The sequence below is a fragment of the Anas acuta genome, chromosome 6 (assembly GCF_963932015.1).
Source record: "Anas acuta chromosome 6, bAnaAcu1.1, whole genome shotgun sequence".
Lineage (NCBI taxonomy): Eukaryota > Metazoa > Chordata > Aves > Anseriformes > Anatidae > Anas > Anas acuta.
The window spans coordinates 6,655,183-6,676,763 of record NC_088984.1 but is presented as its reverse complement, the minus strand read 5'-3'; the positions used below and the strand labels follow the sequence as shown (position 1 = coordinate 6,676,763).

Genomic DNA, 21,581 nt, shown 5'->3' with positions numbered 1-21,581 from the left:
ATTGAGGGAAAATTATACCACAAACAAATGCCTCCAAGACGCATTTCTAGCCTCTTATGTCCAGTATTATCTAATTCTATTATTAGATGCGAGAGATGAATTTCTCCTGCTGTAAATTCACCTATAGGAGTTAAATTACAAATGCCCTGTAATTTCCTGCATGGTTTAAAGCAGGTTCATTAAAATAACAAAAGGGATTCTTGAGTGACATCTGTACCAACAGCTCATTCACATTTAAATGAAAAAGAAAATGAAATTCTTTTATCGTTTCACCGAGATCTACCAGTCACCCAAATCTATTCAGCTGATTCATCCACTCACCAACCAAAACCTGGTGGAAAAAGTTCACAGATCAGCTACCGGAAATTAATTTCAGGACTCTATCAGATATATAGATATAGGTTGTAATGAAGGTGGGGCCTGCCTTCTCCCTCCAGCCCTATTAAACATGTCAGAAGGCAATGCAGTCACCAAAAGGATCAGACAATTCCCACAAACATTTTTAAAAAGCAGGATGTTTATCAAACTAAATAAGAGGAGGTGTCTAACCTTTAGACATGTCAGAAATTTAAGTGTTAGTTCATACAAAACAAAGGTCCCTGCTCTACTCAAAGGGGGTAGGGGTGAGAGAACCCAAAGATTTCAAATCCCGTGAGGCAACAAAGTGATAAAACAGAAATTGGGGCAGTTTTCAAAATGAAGGTAACAGTGGTGGACAACCAAGCAAAACCTAGACCATATCCAGTGCTCTGCAGAAGCCTTTGAGGAGTTAACCGAGGAGTTAACAGCACTGCTGGGACACTTCCAAGCAATGTGCATTCAAAACAAGCCCAGGACATGCTAAACGTAACGTAAAATCAACTGTGTTGAGAGGTCTTACACCATTCCCAAAACTCCCCCTCCTTGGAGGGGGCTCCTCAGGAGCTATGGAAGACCGGGTTGGAGCACTAATTCCCCAGTAGTGAAATCAGCTGGGCTCCTTGCTCCTTCTCCAATCCCAAAAAAAGGTCCCAAGAGAGGGAACAATAAAGTTCCAGGTTATCTGATTTTTAAACTTGTCCAATTGCTGCTTTTGTGTGCAACGTATTTTTGAACGGAGATAGTTTCCAGCCACTGCAAGTGCTTCCTAAGGGTTGTGATACCTAATCGCTATTCAACCATTATAAAAATCAAGTAAACAAACAAAAACAAGAACCACCACAAAAAAAAAAGAAAAAAAAAGAAAAGAGAGGTACAACCTAAGCAACAGCTTCTAAGAATGTGCAGAAATTAATTCCAGAAGTAGAACATAGGTGGTCTGACTCATTATCCCAATAATTCCCTTCAGTATTAAAATCCATGACAGAAGAAGCCTAAGAGAGGGAAGAAAAATCCTAGGCAGAAAAGGTTTCAAGTGTTGAAGACTTTCTTAAACTCTGGATGAAAGCAACAGCTTTGATTCACGTTTCTTTTGCTACTGGCAACTCATTTTGAATAGATGCCAACAGAGATTTGCTCCTGTAGAGAAGTCTTTGCTGATCACTGCTTATTCTTGTTTTCTGATGAACCTTCTGTGGTGTCAAAAGTGAGTGCTTACCCTCTTTCTTACAAGGTCTATCAGGACAACATGGATCAACAGCACAGAAAATACGAGCACAGCGAGCAGCAAAAACAGAACTGTCAGCAACTGATATGCATCTCCATTGACACTTCAGCTACTTGTTTGCGTTTAGGTATGAAAATAAATCTTCGACAGGAGCCCTCCTCTCTCTCGTGTCCCTGTGACTATTCTTACAGCTACTTTCTTATGAACCTGCTTTAAGGAACACCGATGATGACTTGAAAAGGTGACACCTCTTCTGTAGCCCTCATTTACCAAGTCACCTAAGCCAATCGTAGCATCACACCTGCACACACAGAGAACACCAGCAAGAATTAATTCCACAGCTGTGATAACATTTACAAAAAAAATTACTTTTGAAAGTCAAAGGGGAATTTATTAACCCTGACGGCACCTTCAAAACCCAGCACCCAACTGACTGGAAGGGGAGTGATTAGGGGGTGCTGGGGAGCGTTATGCCACAAATAAGTAAGAGAACATGCAAAGAGCCTCATTAACATACAATGACTGTCTCTGTTTTAAATGAATTTCACAGCATGAGCTCTGCCATATGCTAACAGGCTGACAGACTTTTTTTTTTTTTTTAAACATAAAAGTATGGCTGGTTCTGGCTGTACAATTACTCGTGTCCCCAATTTTTGCTTACTTTGTAATTTTGAACTGCTTAGCATAAGAATGCATTATCTTGTGAAATGAAAAATCTGAGAGCGGCCATAATATAATAGGGATAATACATAAAATAGAAGATTTGATAGAGGGAAAGGGCTGCAGCTGTTTTGGGGAGTCTATTTCTGTACTTGGGTCAGATAGTGCTCTGCATTTTATAAGATGATCCTAGAGTGGTCATTCCAAAAATATATTGCCTTTCCCTATTCTTAAGTGACACCCAGAAAGAGAATGTGTGTCAAATAGTGATAAATCACTGTGACTGAAGCAAGTTACACTACCTCCCTACTTCGAGACGGAAGGGAAATTGGAAGGTGCCAACCGATCTGGAGATGCCTCCACAGCTTCTGTGATCTCAAGATGAAGTTCTTCCTCTCAGCAGGTGACAACAAGGAAAGGCTTTTTTTATCCAGTCCACGTGGATTTGTAATGCCTAAAGAAAGCAGCTATTTATTCCCACCAGCGAGATTTTTCTGTTCCCTCCTCACCTTCTACCTTCAGCATTGATCTAATTCTCTTTCTTATTTTTAGGCATCTCTTTATTAAAACCAGCCCAGAGTATCATATTCCAGCTACACAATGCATTTGGACTTCTGTAATAGAAACAAAGACCTTTAACCCTCCACAGATCAGGATGTGTATCATGCTCTTAATCTGAGCAGCAGCTCAATACAAACAATTGCATGAGTAATATTATCCAAAGGTTGGGGGGAACATACAGAGAACAACAAAAATAAGCCCATTTTATGCCACTGGAATCTTTGATTAAATACGACTACATGTTTCTCAGTTTCTAATGCTGTTCTTCACTGAAAACTTACTGTCATGCCTCCAAAAAACTCATCCATATTCCAGTGGAACCTTCCCCAGTTTCTATTGCTTTGTGATACTCCACGCAATTGCAGAACAAAAACAACACAGCACTTTGGCTGGCTGAAGGATGCAGAATCCTTTTCACCCAAGTTCCCAAGAGATCCCTCCACAGATCAGTGAAAAACTTCCATTTTGTTGTTTCTCCTTTCTCTACTTCCCTTCGGGCTTTGGTGCTTTATGGATATTGGTAGCATGTACACTCCCTCTTCAATCCTCGTGTCTCTGGGCTGGTGTGATCTCGAAAGGAACAAAATGCATACAGAAGACGTAACACTGTGGGAAGTAGATGTAGGACAGAGGTAAAGGGAACAAGTATTGACAGTATGCCCAGGAGAACTTAGTCCGAAGCATGAGACTAAAGAAGAGAGCAAGGTGACAAGCAGGGCCTGCTACTGCTCCCCTGCTGTCCTCAAGCAAAAAACTTCCCTTTATCTCCACCAGGGTAGCAACTAAGTAGGTCATAAACGATCTTGAATACTACTCAAATATTTGTTTGGTGGGTTTTGCTGTTGTTGTTTGCTTTTTTAAATGTTTTGAAGATGTCTAGAAGTCCCCAACTGACAGACTTAGGCCGCATGTTTAATACATGGGCTCTGCTTGACAATTCCATACCACGCTTACCCTACAATATATTCAACGGAACAGGGGAAGATAAATTATAACTGAGTGGTTAAAAATACCACTTCATTTTGAAAAATAATCAATGTCAGATATTAAAAGTAAAATGAGACTTTAAATGCTGTAACCATGGGTTAAATATTTCAAAGGCAGAGATTCAGCTTGGCTGTCTAGCAAGGCAGATTCAAAATTAATACCCAAGGTAAGTCATCTTTATTATGAATGTATTGATTTAATCTGGTTATTGTGCAGTTCTGTCTAAACTCCCACAACAATTTTTATATTTTACTTGTTATTCAAATGGAGAAGTCACAGGAACAGATTCTACCAAGATGAAAGGAATTCATTAAGAACCAATGGAAAGGACAGACACATTTCAGGCACAGGAATCTTCTAATTTATATCCGTCCAGCATCATTATGGACTCATAAATCTTTGTAGCAAGTAAGGACAAAGGATCACATTTGTTTGTTTCTTTTCCCCAAAATTCAGCACAAGGCTAAGCTTTCATGCTTAAGGATGTTGAGGACCTCATAGAAAATAAAGGTAACTAAGAATTTAAGAAATTTTAGAGTAGTATGCTGCCAACAAGAGTTAGATTACCTAGACAAGGCATGAGTTGACTCCTCAGGTTCTTGTTACAGCACTGGTATGGCTTTGCACTGAGCCCTCAAGGTAGGGACTGATGTACAAGGCGCACTGTGCCTCTAAATGGCTTGCTTTGGATACAGCTTTTTGGGTCTCTTCTAAGAGACTCACTGCTGCTCCTTTTAAATGTAAGGAAAGCAAGAGCAAGAATATTATCCTTAGTTCTCAAACTTCCAGCAACAATAAACTGCAGCCAACTCTATCAGTTCCTCTTATCCAACAATTTTGAAGTATCATGTAATAGATACTGAAAATAATCCCATTTTTATCCCATTGACTATTTACTCCGCAGACAACAGGATAGTTTTTAAATCCAGTATTCAGGTCATGAAGGCTTGTCATATCTTGGTTGTTCTTTCAAATGAAACGTCGCTGTCACGTGCTCAGCATCACTCACTGGTAGCTGAGGACAAAGCTGCCAAATGGACTAGTTTTAGAACAAAACACACGTTGGAAAGCGAGGAGGGCAGAGGAGTGGCTATTACAGCAAATACTCACTCCAGAAGTTGTAGTCAGCAAATAGGAAAATGCAATTTATGTGAACACCAAGCAAGAAGTGCCTCTAAAGGTTCTGGTCCTTTCTTATTGCATGCTGTTCATGGGTGAGAAAGTGCATGATGAGAACATGAAACTTGTAACGCTTTCAGAAGGGTGAAATTCAGCTTCAAGAGCACCAGATCGCAACGCTGTCAGACCAGTGATGTGATAGCGTAAAACTGTACATTCTCAGTAAGTTCATACAGACAATTAGCCTCCATTTAACAGGTACCATCTTTCATATCTTATAGCTTGCAAATAATTTTGATGAGCTGATCCTCGTAAAGCTACAAGTAGGAAAGGGTAAGAAAACTTTCTGAGCATTCTACAACGAGGTAAAAATTGTTTCCATCATTTTCGGACATAAAACTTAACTACTGTACTTAAAACTGCTCGTAAAATTGCACCTCCTACTGAGATTGCAAACATTAAAAGCCTCAAGTGGTTTGAAAGCAAAGAGAAGACAAGAGTCAGGCCTATAGAGAGAATGAAGAAGTTACCCAAGTACAACCACCTTTAGCCTGCCATTAAAAATCTTGCATATAAAAGTCGGTTGTTGTAAAGCCATCATAGATCAAACCTTCTCTTTATACACACTTACGGATAGCTGTTGAAAAAGCACTGCATTTATCTTGTTCTAACGTACAGACTCTGCAGTGCTTAGAAACTACAGGTAACTTTAATCTCCTAGAGGCTACCAGGGACAATTTGATTCTTTGATTCGACACCAACAGGCAGAAATTAAAATTTACATTTCTCCTGCTATCACATACTTCAATATTCCTTCCCTTCTGTGGGCCACTTGTCTTGCTAACCTCCCATTCTGCCGTTTCCTGCTGGTTAAACGCAAAGAACTAGTAGGAGTGCTCTTATATGCCAGCCACACAAATACGTTGGAAGCTTGCAGTAACAAAGCAAAGGTCAAAACTAAAGCCAAAGACGGGACCTAGGTAACATCATTTTGATACACAGCAGCAATCTGAGTGCCAAGTAGTGAGTGATTATGATTTTACACTAAGCAAGCTGCACTGATACGGCTATATTCTTTCTACTCTCCGCTAATACATGTATATTCAGTAAATTTTGACATTCCCTTTTTCCCCATCACCATAAAACATCAGCGTCGGTACCACAATTAGATCAAGGGAGTTTCTGAAGTTCTTTCATTACTTTTTACTATCTAACATTTACATTGAAATTAGTGGCTAAGATAAAGACAAATCTTGCTCTTGAATCAACAGTTACTTGGACTTCCACTGGTACAACAGCAGAATTCAGCTGCTGGCTCCTAAACTGGTAAAAAGAGCAGCACGTGTTTCAGAAATCCGGCCTTAGCTGCTGGATGTTAGACACACAGCATACGTACCTTGAGTAGAGGCATAGCAGCTCGACATCGTGCAGTTTTTACATTCTTTAGGTAATGAGATTCATCCTGAAACAAAACAGGAATTGAAATGAAGACAACTCTGATCCATAGCCCAACTGCAGGATAAAGAACAAATTCCCAATGTTTTCAGATATCTAAAATATTAGAAGCTTATCCTTCCAGAGGAAATTTCAAGCACTGGCATAGTCGCATCAAATTTTAAACATGAAGACAGCACGTGGAGTAGCAGGCTTCCCACATTCAAACCCACAGTTGCACGCAAATGAAATGGAAATCAAACCTTAAAGCCATGAATCTCAAATGATCACAGGCAAGTGACCAGAGGGGAGGAGGAAAGGGGAGGAGAAAGAGGAACATCATCTTCACCACCGATGCTCATTTGCCCGTGTGTCCTTTAAATGCAGCAAACACAGGAGGCCTACACAGTGATACTTTCCTAACTGAAGGGTTAATGAAAACAACAAGGAAAAAAGAAATCTAATTAGGATCCAACTGCTCTGCTGATAGGGCTCACCAGGTGGATAATAGCCTCCTACTTGAGACATCACCCCCAAACAGGCTTCATTTCTTCTGCTATAGCAAAGCAGATCTTGGACACAAAATCTAATCGGCACCCTCCAAGGTACATTCTCATCTTTCCACGTCTGGATGAGCAAGCAACCATGCGTGTAAAGACAATACAACTGCTTAGCCTCCCAGGCACAGTCCTCTCCCTCCTGATTAACAAATAAGCTACGTTATTGGCCCCAGTCAGCAAAAGAATATCGGAAGTAAAAGCAGGAAACCTCAGCGCTCAGTAGAGCTCCTAGCATCTGTAAAAACTTACACAGTGTCCATATCTGAACATATAAACACAGGAAGAACATTTTCCAGCTCAGGGTTGGTAAAAGGTTCCAGTGTAGTAGCCCTACAGTAGCCTGAGTCCCTTTACTGAAAGCAGCAGCCCACGTAAGATAATCTGCATTTCCACCCTGAGAGTAGCTTGGGGAGAAAAGGGGGAAAAAAAAATAAAAAAAATCAGTTCCCTCATGAGCAGTTCAGTCTCCAACCCTCCCTCCGCACCCTCCACCCCCATCAACTCCCATATTCCTATCTGATGTTAAGAAACAAAAGGTCTTAAATGTTCCAAGGGTTATATTTTTGGGGACAGGTGCATCTGTTAACTGAAAGCTAGCCTGAGAACACGAAACACAGGAAGCTTTGTAGACACTTTTGGTCTTTATTGATCCAAGCTGGATTTGAAACACTACGTGTTTTGAATTTTTACAAACTGAAATCTAGAAAAATGCCTTTTACCATGGCTCCTAGGAAGGTGAAAGAAATGGATTTCAAACTAATTTACAAAAGCAAAGATACTTGTGACTGAAGAAAGCTTAATGCACACTGTCAGTGGAATCCAAACAAGGGGAGGTTTTTTTGATGCTTTACCCACATAGGTGGCGTTGAGAGGTTATCTGGCTTACTTGATAAACACTGAAGTCAACCTGAAGTCCATTTCCCTCAAAAAGATACAACTCCAAGACTATTACATGGATACAACACACCTTACTCTCCAGCAAGGAACACACTCAACCACAATGGAGCCAAAGGTGCACCTTAAGCATTAAGACAGAAAATACAGCCTCAGGAATCAAAAAAGTTTCATAAAATCCCACTGCTTTTGCTCATGAAGAGATCTGTGATCACAGCCACAATTACAAGACAGTTTAAGTCCTAAAAAACCTCTGCCTCACGCTTCTCTGCTGTACCACATGAAGGATACACGACTTGCAACGTATAATTAACTTCCAAATTCCGGTGTACTACTTACAATAATAACTACTTGGAAAGTGTTCTTGAGTTGCTTGTCCATCTTGCTGAGGAGATCAAAGCTGATAATGTTAATCAAGCTTCCCGTTAGGTTGTCTTTGCCAGTCACGATGACGTTCGTGCTACCTGGACGCAAGGATGGAAGCCACCTGTGAAATGCCTGGAGGAGAAGAGAGAGTAATTTCATTCTGGTGCTCAAACCCCGTCAGGATCACAGAACCCATCACAAATTATAACATGAATGCTTAGAACAAGGACTCACCCCACCCACTATCAAACACAAGCTGAGGGAATAGAAAGGGTCAGCAGCATTCCCGTGGCAGCACTGCTAGTCATGGGAAGATCAAGAATAGCACAAGGCTGTAAGGCCAAATCCACCTTCCACAGCCAAGAAGGCTCAAATTGATTTATTCTTGCTCCTTACTGAAAACACAGGATGATCTGCAATAGAAATGGGTGCCATCTCCTCACGATATTACTTGCTATGTTCACAGACAGAGAATGCAATAATTTCCAGTTCTCCCAACTCAGCAGGAAACTTAGGCTGTGAAGTTAGGCTGTAAACTTCTGAGAGGTAAACATCTCTCGTTACATTAACATTTAATCCATGATGACAATAAAGCATAACACATCCAGACCAACAAAAACTCTTCCACTAGCCCTCCTTCTTAAAAAGTATACCAGAAAAAAAAAAAACAAAAAACATTATAACAACAACAAAAAAGGAAGAAAAGATCAAGCCAACACCACACCATCTGCTCTGTGACAGCAAAATGAACTTCACGTGGTAATAGGCACTCAAAACAACCTCTTGAAATTCTCCACACCCCTTAGGAAGATATCCTTCTGCAAACCCATCTGTTAGGTACTGAGCACCTGCCCCTTCCCTTGTAAACCTGACCCCAGCGACACCAATCTCTCTGCAACATTCAAGTCCTGATGGCCTTGCTCTGCAGAGGACTGGCTGGGGCTCCACTAATCAGGATCTGGTCCCTACAGAAATGTATTCAAGCAGTGGTGATGGGAAACATCTCTGCCTCCAGGGCCTTCACTTGCAGAAATCCCCCAAGCCTCATTCTTCTCCTCCGTGCATCAACTACATGTTGTAGTCAGGCGAGCCAAATACCAACAGCATGTGAGAAACCAACACCTGGCTATCAGGCACCACCTATAAGCACCACAAACAAAATATGCCACCACATGGGCAAGGTTAGATTTCAACCAAAAAAACACGTGGCTGATGCGACACAAACTTGAGTCAACGGCTGAAGCAGTGGGAAGGTATCTAGAAGCTCCTACTGTGCTGCTCTCTCCTTTTCTAAAGGTCACTCGCCTCATTCACACCATGAAAGTGATCCTATACTTGATGCTGAACTTTGCCTGTAACAAGGACTTTGAAATTCCCGGAACAGAAGATCTGAATCTTAATTTTAAAAACATCTGCGCCTGCAGCGCTTCTCACCTAAGAGGAACTTGCACCTTCTTGCTAGCTTCCTATTGCACCTTAAATACTTAGGCACTCAATGGCATGAGCCCAGATAATCTAAAAATAAATCCTGCAGCTGAGATGAAGACAATTTCTGGCAATTCAGCTCTAGAGACACAACAAGAGCTTCCATGTTAAACACATCTGTGCAGAAGTGAACTGAGAAGGTTACAGACCATAACAAACTTCACCTTCTTCCCCCTTCTGCAATGCATTTTCCTTCGACTCAGGTATTTCACATACTCCAAGCAGCACGGACAATTTTAAAGCAAACATCCTAACAAATATCTCCCACAGTAGCCTCCTGAGGAGCCAGGAGGGCATAGGCAGAGGAAATCAAGCACTTAAGAAGAAAATCTTCATACTGCTTAAATCTCCTGGAGCAGGATGTAGGAGTTTAGCTGCAGGTACTGAGTACTTCAAGAACCCAGGCCCCAGAACTCTCCCAGTGTCTCCAACAGGAGCCCTGAATCCAGGTTAGGCGTTGAATCACACGTCCACAGGCCTTTGAAGTAAATCCTTTTCTTTCCCATCCGAAACACAATGAGCATTACTCCCTTGTTCAGTTTTTTTTTTTTCTTGCCACCCAGTGTTTTGTTGCACTACTGGATGTGAAAACACAAGCCGAGACGCTCTAACAACCAGATTACAGAACAACGTGAACAGAAAAAATGTAAGTAAATCCCCACCAATCTACTTCTCATCAATGAAGCATCACGGGGAAGACTAAACTCCCACCCTCTCCGACTCAGACATAAAATTACAAGCTAAAACATCTGGCTTACATTTTTCTCCCACAATGAGCATCTCACTAGCCTATGGCAACCAAAGAGCCTGTGTCATGACTGATTTCTTTCAACAAATCACATTTCCCAACCACACGAGCTATGTTGAGCTTCTGTTTAACAGTGATAAAGGGCTCTGAGGATGTAGCATCACACAGTGGACATGCTAAAAGCCATGTTATGACAAACATTTAATGGTGATGATAATGGGACCTCTTGAAAAGAAGGAAGAATAACAAGAAGCTCAGCATCTAAGTCCTGCTATAAAGGAATTGAATACATCAGGCAGTTCCTTCAATGCAACTATTGTCTTCAGCACTAATGAATAAAATGGCTCCTTGGAGCTGGCTGACTTGCAGGAACAAAGTTAACAAAGGCTCACAGGACATATTTGCTCTAAATCTCCATCTTTTCAATAGATCAGCTGGACTGCAAAAAGAAAATCAGCCACAAAAGGAAGCAGGCTTCTATCACATGGTCAATGCCAATGCTATGCCATTTTGCCCATCTTAGGTTCCTGAACAAGGACGGATTTTGCCTTCTTACCCTTAAAATCCATCTTAAAATTTTAACTTGCACAGACTGCAACACAGAATAATCACCACACGTGCCCTCTACTGGCCATCTCCGTAATGCTAAACTCACAGTACCTCTGCCCACGTGAACCTCACAGAAGAAGGAGTCACCACCAGCAAGGGCCATTCCTTTCGGTAATAGGCAGCGACGCAGATCGCCTGGATGGTCTTGCCCAAGCCCATGTCGTCCGCAAGAAGTAAACGTCCATTTCTGAAAATTGCAAAACTGGGGGAAATAAGAGGCAAGAAATGGGTTACCGTCTCTCCTGGCGTCCAAGGTGAGCACAACTCAACAACTGTCTGAATCAGAGGAGAAGCACTTTCTAGAAAATTTGAGGAAAAAAAAAAAAAAAAGAAAATCCTTCTGCAGATTGTGGATGACACCACAGCGAGCATCAACTGCAGTAAATATGCAGAAAATACCCAATAAACTGGGGATGTTTTGCAGGTTAAGCCTACAATGTGAATTGCCTGGAAGTAATCTGGGTTCTTCAGTAAACCTGGACCTTCTCCATTAGTTTTAACATAAATAAGCAGCTCATAAAATTCTTCTCCCAAAGCTTGGACGGTGCAGCCTGGACCTTAGAGACACTGATTTCATGCAAGAAGTAGATGCAAGACCTCACAATTATTTAAATCACGTTTTCCGTGCTATTATTCATGCTCTGTCTGGGCTAAGAAAACATTAACAACAATGCCATTTAAATAGCACTAAATACAGACCTTCCTGGGTTGCATCTTGAATTCAGCAGCTAATAGCTGTATATGGCACAGACAGGCACATTTAAAAGGTTCTCTCTACATACAGTTAGCCATTCCAAGCCTTTCATGACCAGAGTCCCATTTCCTGGCACTCTCCACGTACATTAGTATTTGGAGGGAAAAAAAAAAAAAAAAGTTACTTGGGTAAAAAAAGTGACCTTACAAAAAAATCATATGACAATTAGGCACATATTGAATCGTGGGAGAGAGATCAGAGATGTACCATTTGAACAGTTCTGTAAGACTAGCAGAATGATATTTTTGTCCTGACTCATGATGAAAAATTCTAGCTAGAAACGAATAGATGTGTCATTCAATCAAACAAACAACAAAAAAAATCAAAGAAAACAAACCACACCAAACAACCAAGAGCCCAGACTGGCAGAGTGTGACAACTCAAGACTCCAGAGAAATGTAGAGCCCTCTGTGGAAGAGAACGTGGCCTGGGCACTGATATAAAGCACACAATTCCAGGCAAAGACCAGCTCTAACAGCATGCAAAAAGGACCTACTTCACACCTTCCCGCTGAAAGGGCATGAGGCTCGTCACAATTTTAGAGTCCACTACTGAAAGGTCAGCCTCGGGAAGGTCTGTCGTCTGTGACGTGGAGCTCTGAATTTGAGCAGCGAAGGTCTGCACTACTGCCTCGGGAAGTGGCTCCACTTGTACAGATGTGAGGCTCTGGAACATTTTCACTGCAAAGAACAGAGCAGTTTGTTATCAGCCGAGGTGCCATGCACATGACTTACATTACTGACACAGAAGCACATCCCTTGACCTCATCTACAACATTATTTCCTACCCTGAAACAGCTGAAGAAAGCACTGCATCATGCACAGGTGTTGGCCTGGCCTCTTCCCTGAAGTCTATTTCAGCACCACATGATGAATCACATCCCCTCCCCTTGTATTTAGGCTTTATTATAAAAAACTGAAAGTCTGATGCCATCATTCAGAGATGATTGCTACTAATACAGCTGGAGCTGGATTATTCACATTGAGGGCAGTTTAGGGCACATTTTACTCAGGAATAAAAGTACGGATTGCAACAAAAGAGCTCTTGAAGCCTAGAAAGTAAGAGCACCTTGATCCTGACCTTGGGATTCTGCACTACATTTCTCTGAGGTCAGTACACGATCAGGAGTGACCTGTGAGACAGTTAAAGAAGGTCTTATGAATCCTCAGCTTTGAAAACTCTTCTTCTCCTCTTACCCAAATTCACACAGGTTCAGCTCTGACTAAAATGCACATCACCCCACTTGCAGCATATTTGGATAAGAAAACGGGCAGTGCCTCAAGAGAGGCACATTGTCAGTGGCACTCGACCAGCCATCCTTGCCTCCCCGTCCCATCCCAAAAGGGGATAAGTATGTCTTTTTAATCCAGCTGTGAGTTTCTATGAAAATAAATACCATTTTCAAACATGGAGTGAGTGGGGACCAGGAAATCAGACTCAGTAATCAATCTGTAGCCACTGACTGAGGAACAAAAGACACCTCTACACTAGGAACACAAATGCATGTGCACGGATCCTTTCCTGTGAGGAGCCACTTCTACTTAGTGGCTTGTATAGGAAGTCAGGAAGCCATAAAAACAACCCTGCTAGCAAAAATGACCAGTGCTACGCTCCCTGAAATAAGAACTCACTCCACCAGCAGTAAACGCACCTCCAGAACCCAGCCAGGTATTCTCATTTCAGTTAGCTCCAGGAGGAAAGCAGCATTATGGACCCCTGCCACACGAAGGGGGAAAGCAATTCAAAGGAATATACATATGAAAAGATTTCCATTTGCGGTTGGGCAATGGCCAAACTTTCTAAACTCTCCAGCTTAATTTATACTTCTTCAATAGCAGGAACTCTCTCCGCCCGAAGTAGAGCACAAGCTTGTTATTACACTCACAGACTGAGCTATGTGTTAGCATAATTGCTACAATTTGCTCACTGATAATTCTGTTGCTATTGTTCTGTACATGAGCTGGGAGAGTGATTAAGATATATCTGCCACCAGCGTGATTCATCCAACAGACACTTTTTACTGAAGTGACCTTTATATAAAGATGACTGAGCAACTAGGCAAAGAGACATTAACCTCTACAAACAGTTCCAAACTAACAGATATCACTGCTGGAAATGGCAACCAGCCTTTTAAAAACATTGTTTTTTTTTCCTGACGTAGGTAAATGAACAGGCACAAAGCGAATGCTGTTCCTCAGAAAGGCACATGCCACAGGAAGCCTCAAATGCCCTCACAAACTGAACATCTCTGGAGGTTTTTGGTTCAGGATTTGGTGGCAGTGGTTTGGTTTGATTTTTCTTTATATCTGTGGTATTCTGGATCCTTCATGCAATGTGTAAAACCGCCAGCACAGCAAAGAGAGTGACAGACTGGGAGATGATGCATTTGTTCTCACTACCTAGCTCTAGCTACAAGATCAGGCCCTTTGCACATACAAAAGATCTTGTAGCCAGCTGTGGGAGATCAGCTCTCACTGCAATCCAGGTCTGTCAGACTGTCCCAGTCCTGGAGCTTCACAGCCTCCAACAAGGCACACGCAATTGTTTTCATGATTTGCCATTCCTACAAGGCCTCACCACGTAGCTTTCAGCCCTACAACCATTATTAACATTCCTGAGGCACGCACCATAGCCACAGAGAGATAGTCAAGAAGCATGCTCCAGTATCCCATGGAAGCATGAGCCTGCACTGAAAGAAAAACTACTCCGAGCATTCCAGCTCTGAAACGCTCAGTCCTACACAACATGCTTTCTAAGGATGAGTGCAGAGCACCTTGCTTATTATCTTTCTGAAGCTTACCCCAGTCACACTCCACAGCCACACACCCTCCCGTAAGTACCAAGGCAAACATAGCAGGCCAACTGGAATGATAAATAATAATTATAATACTTAGGACTTGCATAATGCTATTCATCTCAAAGCACTCTATAAACTTCACTAAACATAAAAAAAAAAAACAACGAAGAAGCAGATGTGCTAGGAACATGCTGCTTAGACGGAATTGTTCTGCAAAGTGGCATCCATTAAAAAACAGCAACAAAACCCAAAACAAGAGTTCTGCATTTCAGTTCAGCCAGTCACAGTTCCACCAGCACAGCATGGATGCACTAAGGCAGGAGTCTAGCGGTCAACTTCTGCCAAGAAATGAACGATGTAGCAACACCTTGTTCTTTGATTCCACTTGAGAGAAAAATAAATGACGTTCTCGAAAAGATTTTTTTGGGGTAAGCTTTCTTTTAAGCATCTATCAACTAACACTGAAGCATTCTAGTGGGATATGAAATTCTGCATCAAGACAACTACTTCGAGCAGATCTGCACACTCCTGCAAGAGAAACAAGCAGCTCTTCTTGTTTGGCCAACAGTAAATACAGCTACGGGAGAAAGCTGAATTCTAACCTGCCTCGTACATCAGCTGGAAGCCTAACATTGTGTGACATCCACAAATACATTATTATTAACAGTAAAATGTATGCTGAACAAAACCAGCTGGAGTCAACACCCTAACTGTGCCCACACATGAACTGTTGTTACAGAAATCATCGGCTGATTTGAAAACCTCGTGCTCTGACCTGAAAGACAGAATTTGCTAAGTGTGAAACAAAATAACATGACACTCTGCACACTACTGGAATATTGTAGCTAACTAAGAGGATGAACTGGAAGTGAAACAGCCTGGTAAGCTCTGTGCTCTTTTCTGAGCAAGGGGTGGCTGTGCCAGTTTACAAATTGATATGTGAACAAGAGGGAGCAAACATTATGGGCAAGCTGGCGCTGAGGATCAGAGGAGCACACCTAAAAAGAGTCTGTAAGACAGAATTTCCGTGAGGACAAGAAGGCCTAGTTGCCACCATGCCTACCTGTTCAAATATGGCAGGAGAAGAGAGGAATCTGCTCTCCTGCAGCTCCTTAGAGTTCAAGTAGAGCTGCTGTACGTAGTAAGCAGGAAGATTTTTGTGATAGCAAATATTGAGACATCCTCTAAGAAGCTGTACAGAAAATCAGCACAGAATCTTATAGAACAGGGCCACTCACCCAGTGGAATGACATGAGTAATATACATATGTAAAGTTTTGAGTCTGGGGAAAAAAAAGGAAGTCTGACAAAAGGGGAAGGCAGCCATTTCATAGTCCGTTAGCCACTCATCTCCCCAGAGTGGAAAGGCTTAGTCCACAAAATGAAGTTACAATTCATTCACCACTCCCAAAAATAGCCCTAGCCAGGAAGAAAAAAAAAAAAAAAAAAAAAAAAAGAAAAAAAAAAAAAAAAAGCAGCAACTCACCCAGTTTGGGATAGTCCTCCAGCAAGAAATTCCACTTTCTGGTCTTTGCATCTGCAATAGTTACAACAAAAACTGTCACAACTCTTAAAACAGACTGAGTTCTCTGTCCAGAAGAACGTGGCCATCCATCCATGCCTCTTCATTTCAGAACTGAATTCACAGCACTACAAAAGCGGCCCAAACAACATCAAAATAGTAACCAACTCACCGTAATTTCTAGAATTCATCTGTTTGAACACTCCAATAACTTCTGCAGAATATCCAATATCAACCTCAAAGCGGAAGCGAGAGATCAGCACACACTTCCCTTTGACGAGGGCTGAGGGTTTCTTCCAGTTCTTGCACATCTTCAAGAGGGACACCACATCAACCCCACTGTCACCGAAACGAGAGCCTGATGCCAAGCCAACCACATTTTCTCCTCCTTCCAGTGGTTCCAGAATCACTGAAGACAGTCGATTCGCCGCTTCCACTAGGAAGAAAAAACATGAGATAGCATGGAAAGAACAAAGGACACGGATAAATGAGATGTAGAGGATGCTTTGGAAAAGGATGACATGTGGCTGACAAGCAAGCCAGACACCTTCACATTGAAAGGGAATAATGATTACTTGCTTTAACTTGCAGGGACAAAGAATAGCGAGAGCGGTGGCTCAAAGAGTGCAGCAGGGGCAGGAGGAGCATGTGAGAATAGGGGAACTGAGGCCCAGTATTGTCATTGTGTGAGGCTTCTGCTATCGGCAGTCCCAAAATGTGGCTTACTAGGCCAGTGCAGGCAACCTGCAGAACCACACTGAGCAGTAAATTGCACGGTCACAACACGGTATTTTCACTTAAGAAGCCAAAGGGACAGGGGTATGGTGATCAATAGCATGTGCCTGGGAAGGCTGGAAGGTGCTTCTGCAAAGAGCAAAGGAGAAAGATCTGAACACAGCTGCCTCGTGTTTCACGTGGACCTCTGATACACAATCTCACCCAGTAGGAATGCCCTATACTCATAATACTATAGGAAGGAATCGAGGCCAAAACCTCAAATCTCCTCTGTTACAATTGAAGTCCATCACCCTTTATTCTAACACACCTTGCAGCTGGGCTTGTGCTTCCCCCAGCCATCCAGGCTCCTATCTTACCGATTACTAGCAACCACAGCTGTCACGATGCCAGGGCATGGGGAGAGAAGGGACAGATCATTTTGCAGCTGTTAGTCAAAGACCACGGCTAACAACGCTAACTAATGGCACATTTTTCCTTCTGTCTCTCTGCCAATCTATACCCATATGTTGTCTTTATTATTATAGTTCAACTGCGATGGTTTAAGGGAAAAAAAAAAAGCCTGATATGACATGATTTCAAACAAAAACAAAAACAACAAAACGTTCTCTTCATTTGCAAGCTCCTTGGTGCAGAGACTCTGCTCTCATCTGTACTTGACAAACTTCAAGTAAACCAGCAGCACTTAAATAATGAATGTGCGGCAACCCACATGGGAAGCTAAAATACCAGCACTCATCTGTGGGTTTTTCAAAGTGCTCAACACAGGCCCAGTTCTGTTCCCACTGAAATCAATAGTGATTTATCACTGGCTTCAATACAATGTGCTTTTGAAAAGCTTACCTGAACTGTTTGCCTCTGTCATCTCTCAATCTTTCCAGAACAAAATGACAGTAGACAAAAAAGATAAAACCATCCTTGCTATGTCAAAAAAGGCAACTTCATTTTCAGCCTCGCTCGGAGCTTTAAAGAACTGTATTTTTTCCTTTTCTGGCACCCCAAAATTAACAGGAAAAAAAAAAAGTAAAAAAGATCTGTTTAAAAAGAAAATGCTTGAACAGACCTAGAAATTAATCATTAGTCAGAGGAAAACGCTCAGGTCTCCATACAGACTCATATAAAGTATCCACACAGCAGATATTTTCCCTATGATATGGTTTGTTGACTCCTAAGCAATTCAGCAAGTGCAGGATTAAGTCTACACTTGGCATTTGTATTACCTCAAAAATCAAGTTATTTCTAATATACTACACCATGTCAGAAGAATGTTATGAGCTAGAAGTCAAAAAGACAGGCATTATGTTTGAGTACCACTGTTTCTCTTATTACTCCAGACAATAACAAAGCTAAATAACAATTATGGAAAGGTTGCAGGGGGGAATGTTAAGACTTAGATCTCTTTTTATCATTCAACAGTCCATGTACTTACTGAAACTGATGTAATCTTCCAGGCTGAAATTCCATTTTTTCATAGTAGGATCTAAAATAGGGCAGAATATGAGTCATTTAGGGTAGAATAAAGAAGTGCTATAAAACGTTCATGCCAGGCAAGATTGAATTCATTCTACTCATGCAAAGTTCTTGATACACATCTGAAAAACAGTATGCACAGGCTTACAGCTACCTGACACCAAAAAAAAGCCACAGGGCACATCAATACTAAAGCAAGAAGAATGCATCAATCATTCACAGGCAGCAGCAACACAGGTGGGGAAACACAAGTAGAATGTAACAAATAAAGGCAGGGAGAAAAGATCAGAAGCAAGTTGAAAAGGTGGAAACTCCACTACTCTCAATAACCCAGTTAAGAGAGCTAGCCCATCAACTCTGAACTACAGCTGAAGTGACCCATTTTCCCATACTAATTCATGGATTACTTCTCTTCCTTCATTCCCAAAAGGCTCTGACCAGCAGCCAACACTAAACTTATTAGAGCACTGTTCATAAAGCAAAAATTCTGGTTTCCTGGCTAAATCCAAGCTCAGGATATTTACACCCAGAAATTCTTCCCAATTTCAGCTGCCTTCACTTGTGCAATCCCCCATTAATACCACATACTCCATCCCAACAGCAGCTGCACTAAGAGCTACTACAATTCCAGCAGATGCTGAAACTTCGATCCAACGTTAAGACAGAGATAAAAGCAAACAATCAATTCTTACCATAGCTTTTGCTTGGTATTTTCTTAAACACAGCAATGAGTTCAGCGTTATACCCTATTTCAACCAGGAAACGGCCTTCTCCGTATTTCACACATTTTCCTTTTGTAACATTATTCGCTTTCTTGTGAGAGGCAGCTTCAAAAGTAGAGCCTGCACCAGCAGAGCTGGGCAGCTTCTGCACCTTAGCACTGGCCTGAAAGGCACCACCTCCCCCCTGGCTTTCTGTTGGTCTGCTTCTGTTTATCAGTGTTTCTGAATCACTCGGGGTGGCGCTGCTCGGCGCTGAAACATATTTTATGGCAGATTTGCTCCAACTTTGTAAATCTTTAATACCATCAGGGTGCCCGTTATCAATTAATTTAGGATGAGATGGTTCTGCAGGGTTTTTGGAAGCTGGGTAGCATGTGGGCTGCTGGAATGTACCAAGATTAATTAAAGCTTGTTGTCTGTGTTTCTGACCATCGGCATCTGAGTTTTGTTGATGGGAATAACTCAGAGAATTTGGGATCGTGGTAGGGAACTGCTTAATGCCACTTGCTTGCTTAGCGTCCTCTGAACAATTCTTTTGTTGCTCTCCATGTGAACCAGCCATCTGTTGGTTTGCAGAGTAATGATTATAATATTTCTGAAGATAGCTCTTCTGCTCTGCAGGACTGTGTGGATTCCGTTGGTCTTGGCTAATGAACCTGACATGATTGTTTTCTTGTTTTGAGTTTTCCCAATTGCCTGGACTCTGTCCTTTTACTTGAGGTCCTGCAATCCCCACCTGTCCGCCTTGCTGTGCTGCTAGCCTCTCTGCTCTCCTAGCCAAGGCCTTCTGGCGGTTCTCTTCGATTCTCTTCTTTTGCTCTTCTGTAAGGCCTGATGACATCTTCAACAATTCAAACAAACCTGAATCAAAACCGCGTCAGTATTTAATCACAGAGGCACCTGCTTCTTTACAGGAGTGGAGGCCAGCCTACGTAAGAAAACAGCACAGAGAAACAGAAAGTTTCAACTCCGTCCCCAACAAAGTTCTTATTGCAGTGACAGCTCAGTATTATTTGTGGTTAGATGTTACACTAACTGCTCCTACACGAAAATCTAGCTGTCAGACCAATGCTGAACCACTATCAGTGAGCCAACGCTGATAACCACCACTAGGGCTTTCCATGCTAGTCCCACGTTGACAAAAAGTATGGGGTAAAAAAAAGGAAAAACCTCCATTTCCTAACAGCTCTGAGCACCCTCCTTGGCAAGTCCCACCAGTTACCAGCCCTGATAAAACCACCCAGCATGGGGATAGCCTGTGAAGGCAAACGCGGGCAAAGCAGTAAGCCTCTGTGAGGTCTTATGCAGGAAGCATTTTATATATTTGGTTCCTAATAACAGGACTGCACAACAACAAGGAGGCAGCTCCAGCCCAAGGCTTCCTTTTGGCTGCACCGGGCTCCCCCCACACGTCCCTTCACGCCCTGAGGCATCGCCCACCTCCTGCACCGCCTGGCCCCGGCCGTTCTCCACCCCCTGCACAAAACCAGGCTCCCCCCTTGCCTCCCCTACAAGCTGGGGGATGCCCCGACCCCCTGGAGGCCCCGCTGCCGCCCCACAAGGAGCCCCCCCCCCCAGCCCCCCTCCATCCCGCTGCCCCCACACCCACCGGCGGGCAGAGGCCGGCCACGGCGCCAAAGGGCGCGCGGCCATGCAGGGACTACAACTCCCAGCAGCCCCCGCGCTCGCCGCCCAGCGGCATCGGAAAGCCGAGGGCGGGCGGCACGCCGGGAACTGAAATGAGGCGCGGGGCGCTGGGCACGCTGGGAAATGGAGTCTTTCCAGCCCGGCGCCATTTTAGGGGCGCTGAGGCAGCGAATTGGTGAATTAGGGGGCTGGAGGCAGCGCTAATTGTGTTGTTTGCCCCTGTCCTCTGCACACATGCGGGGTGTAGGGTCCCTGCTGCCAGCCATGGGCTGGGGCTTTGCCCCTTAGTAGTACCCAGAGCTTTCTTACCAGCTGCCTCTTGGGCCTGGTGCACTGAGGCACCTGTCTGTTAAGCGGGTGCAGAATTAAAAGTAGGAGTAATGCACGGGAAACAGCGATGCTACCCTCATAATAATGCAATTAGTCATATTTGCATTACATTTCTGAATAAAAATGTTTCCCTGGGTTTTTATTATACGCGGGGTGTAATCATGCACACGGAGCCATCCCTCCTGGACAGCTGTAATCCTTTCATGTGTGGCCAGAGTGGCTTTGGGGAAAAAAGGCAAGGAAACAGTCCCATGAAGTGCTGTGACCCCCTTCCATCTCACACTGTCACTGCCCTTCCCAGCAGCAGGTCTGGAGCTGCCATCCCTGTCCCCAAATGCCATTTTCTCTCACCCAACAGATCCCTCGGTTGGGGACACAGAAGCCAGCTGGCTGTTTCACAGTTTATTTATTCATTCTTCTCTCTGCTAGTTAATTAAAAAAGGTTATCCTTAAATTGCTTCCTGATTAAGCAGCAGTGACTGTCATTAGTCAGGAGCTCGTCAGCTTGAGAAAAACAAGGCAGGCGGTGAGAGCGAGGTGCGACCTGACATACAGCACAGCCCTGGGAGTGCTGTTACTCACCACGTGTACACACAG

The 21,581-nt window shown here is 42.9% G+C and overlaps 1 protein-coding gene across 1 annotated transcript in view; it reads right to left on the bottom strand.

Moving 5' to 3' along the window:
- The window catches only part of SMARCAL1 (SNF2 related chromatin remodeling annealing helicase 1), a 33,109-nt gene extending 12,362 nt beyond the window's left edge, over positions 1-20,747 (bottom strand). Inside the window, exons 1-9 of the mRNA XM_068687168.1 lie at positions 20,617-20,747; positions 18,978-19,935; positions 18,245-18,295; positions 16,253-16,516; positions 16,045-16,095; positions 12,259-12,442; positions 11,060-11,210; positions 8,140-8,298; positions 6,309-6,374 (exon numbers count right to left, since the gene is read on the bottom strand). Of these exons, the coding sequence (XP_068543269.1) occupies positions 6,309-6,374; positions 8,140-8,298; positions 11,060-11,210; positions 12,259-12,442; positions 16,045-16,095; positions 16,253-16,516; positions 18,245-18,295; positions 18,978-19,848 (1,797 nt within the window). The 5' untranslated portion in view covers positions 19,849-19,935; positions 20,617-20,747. The remainder of the gene's footprint in view (positions 1-6,308; positions 6,375-8,139; positions 8,299-11,059; positions 11,211-12,258; positions 12,443-16,044; positions 16,096-16,252; positions 16,517-18,244; positions 18,296-18,977; positions 19,936-20,616) is intronic.
- Between the last annotated feature and the right edge of the window lie 834 nt (positions 20,748-21,581).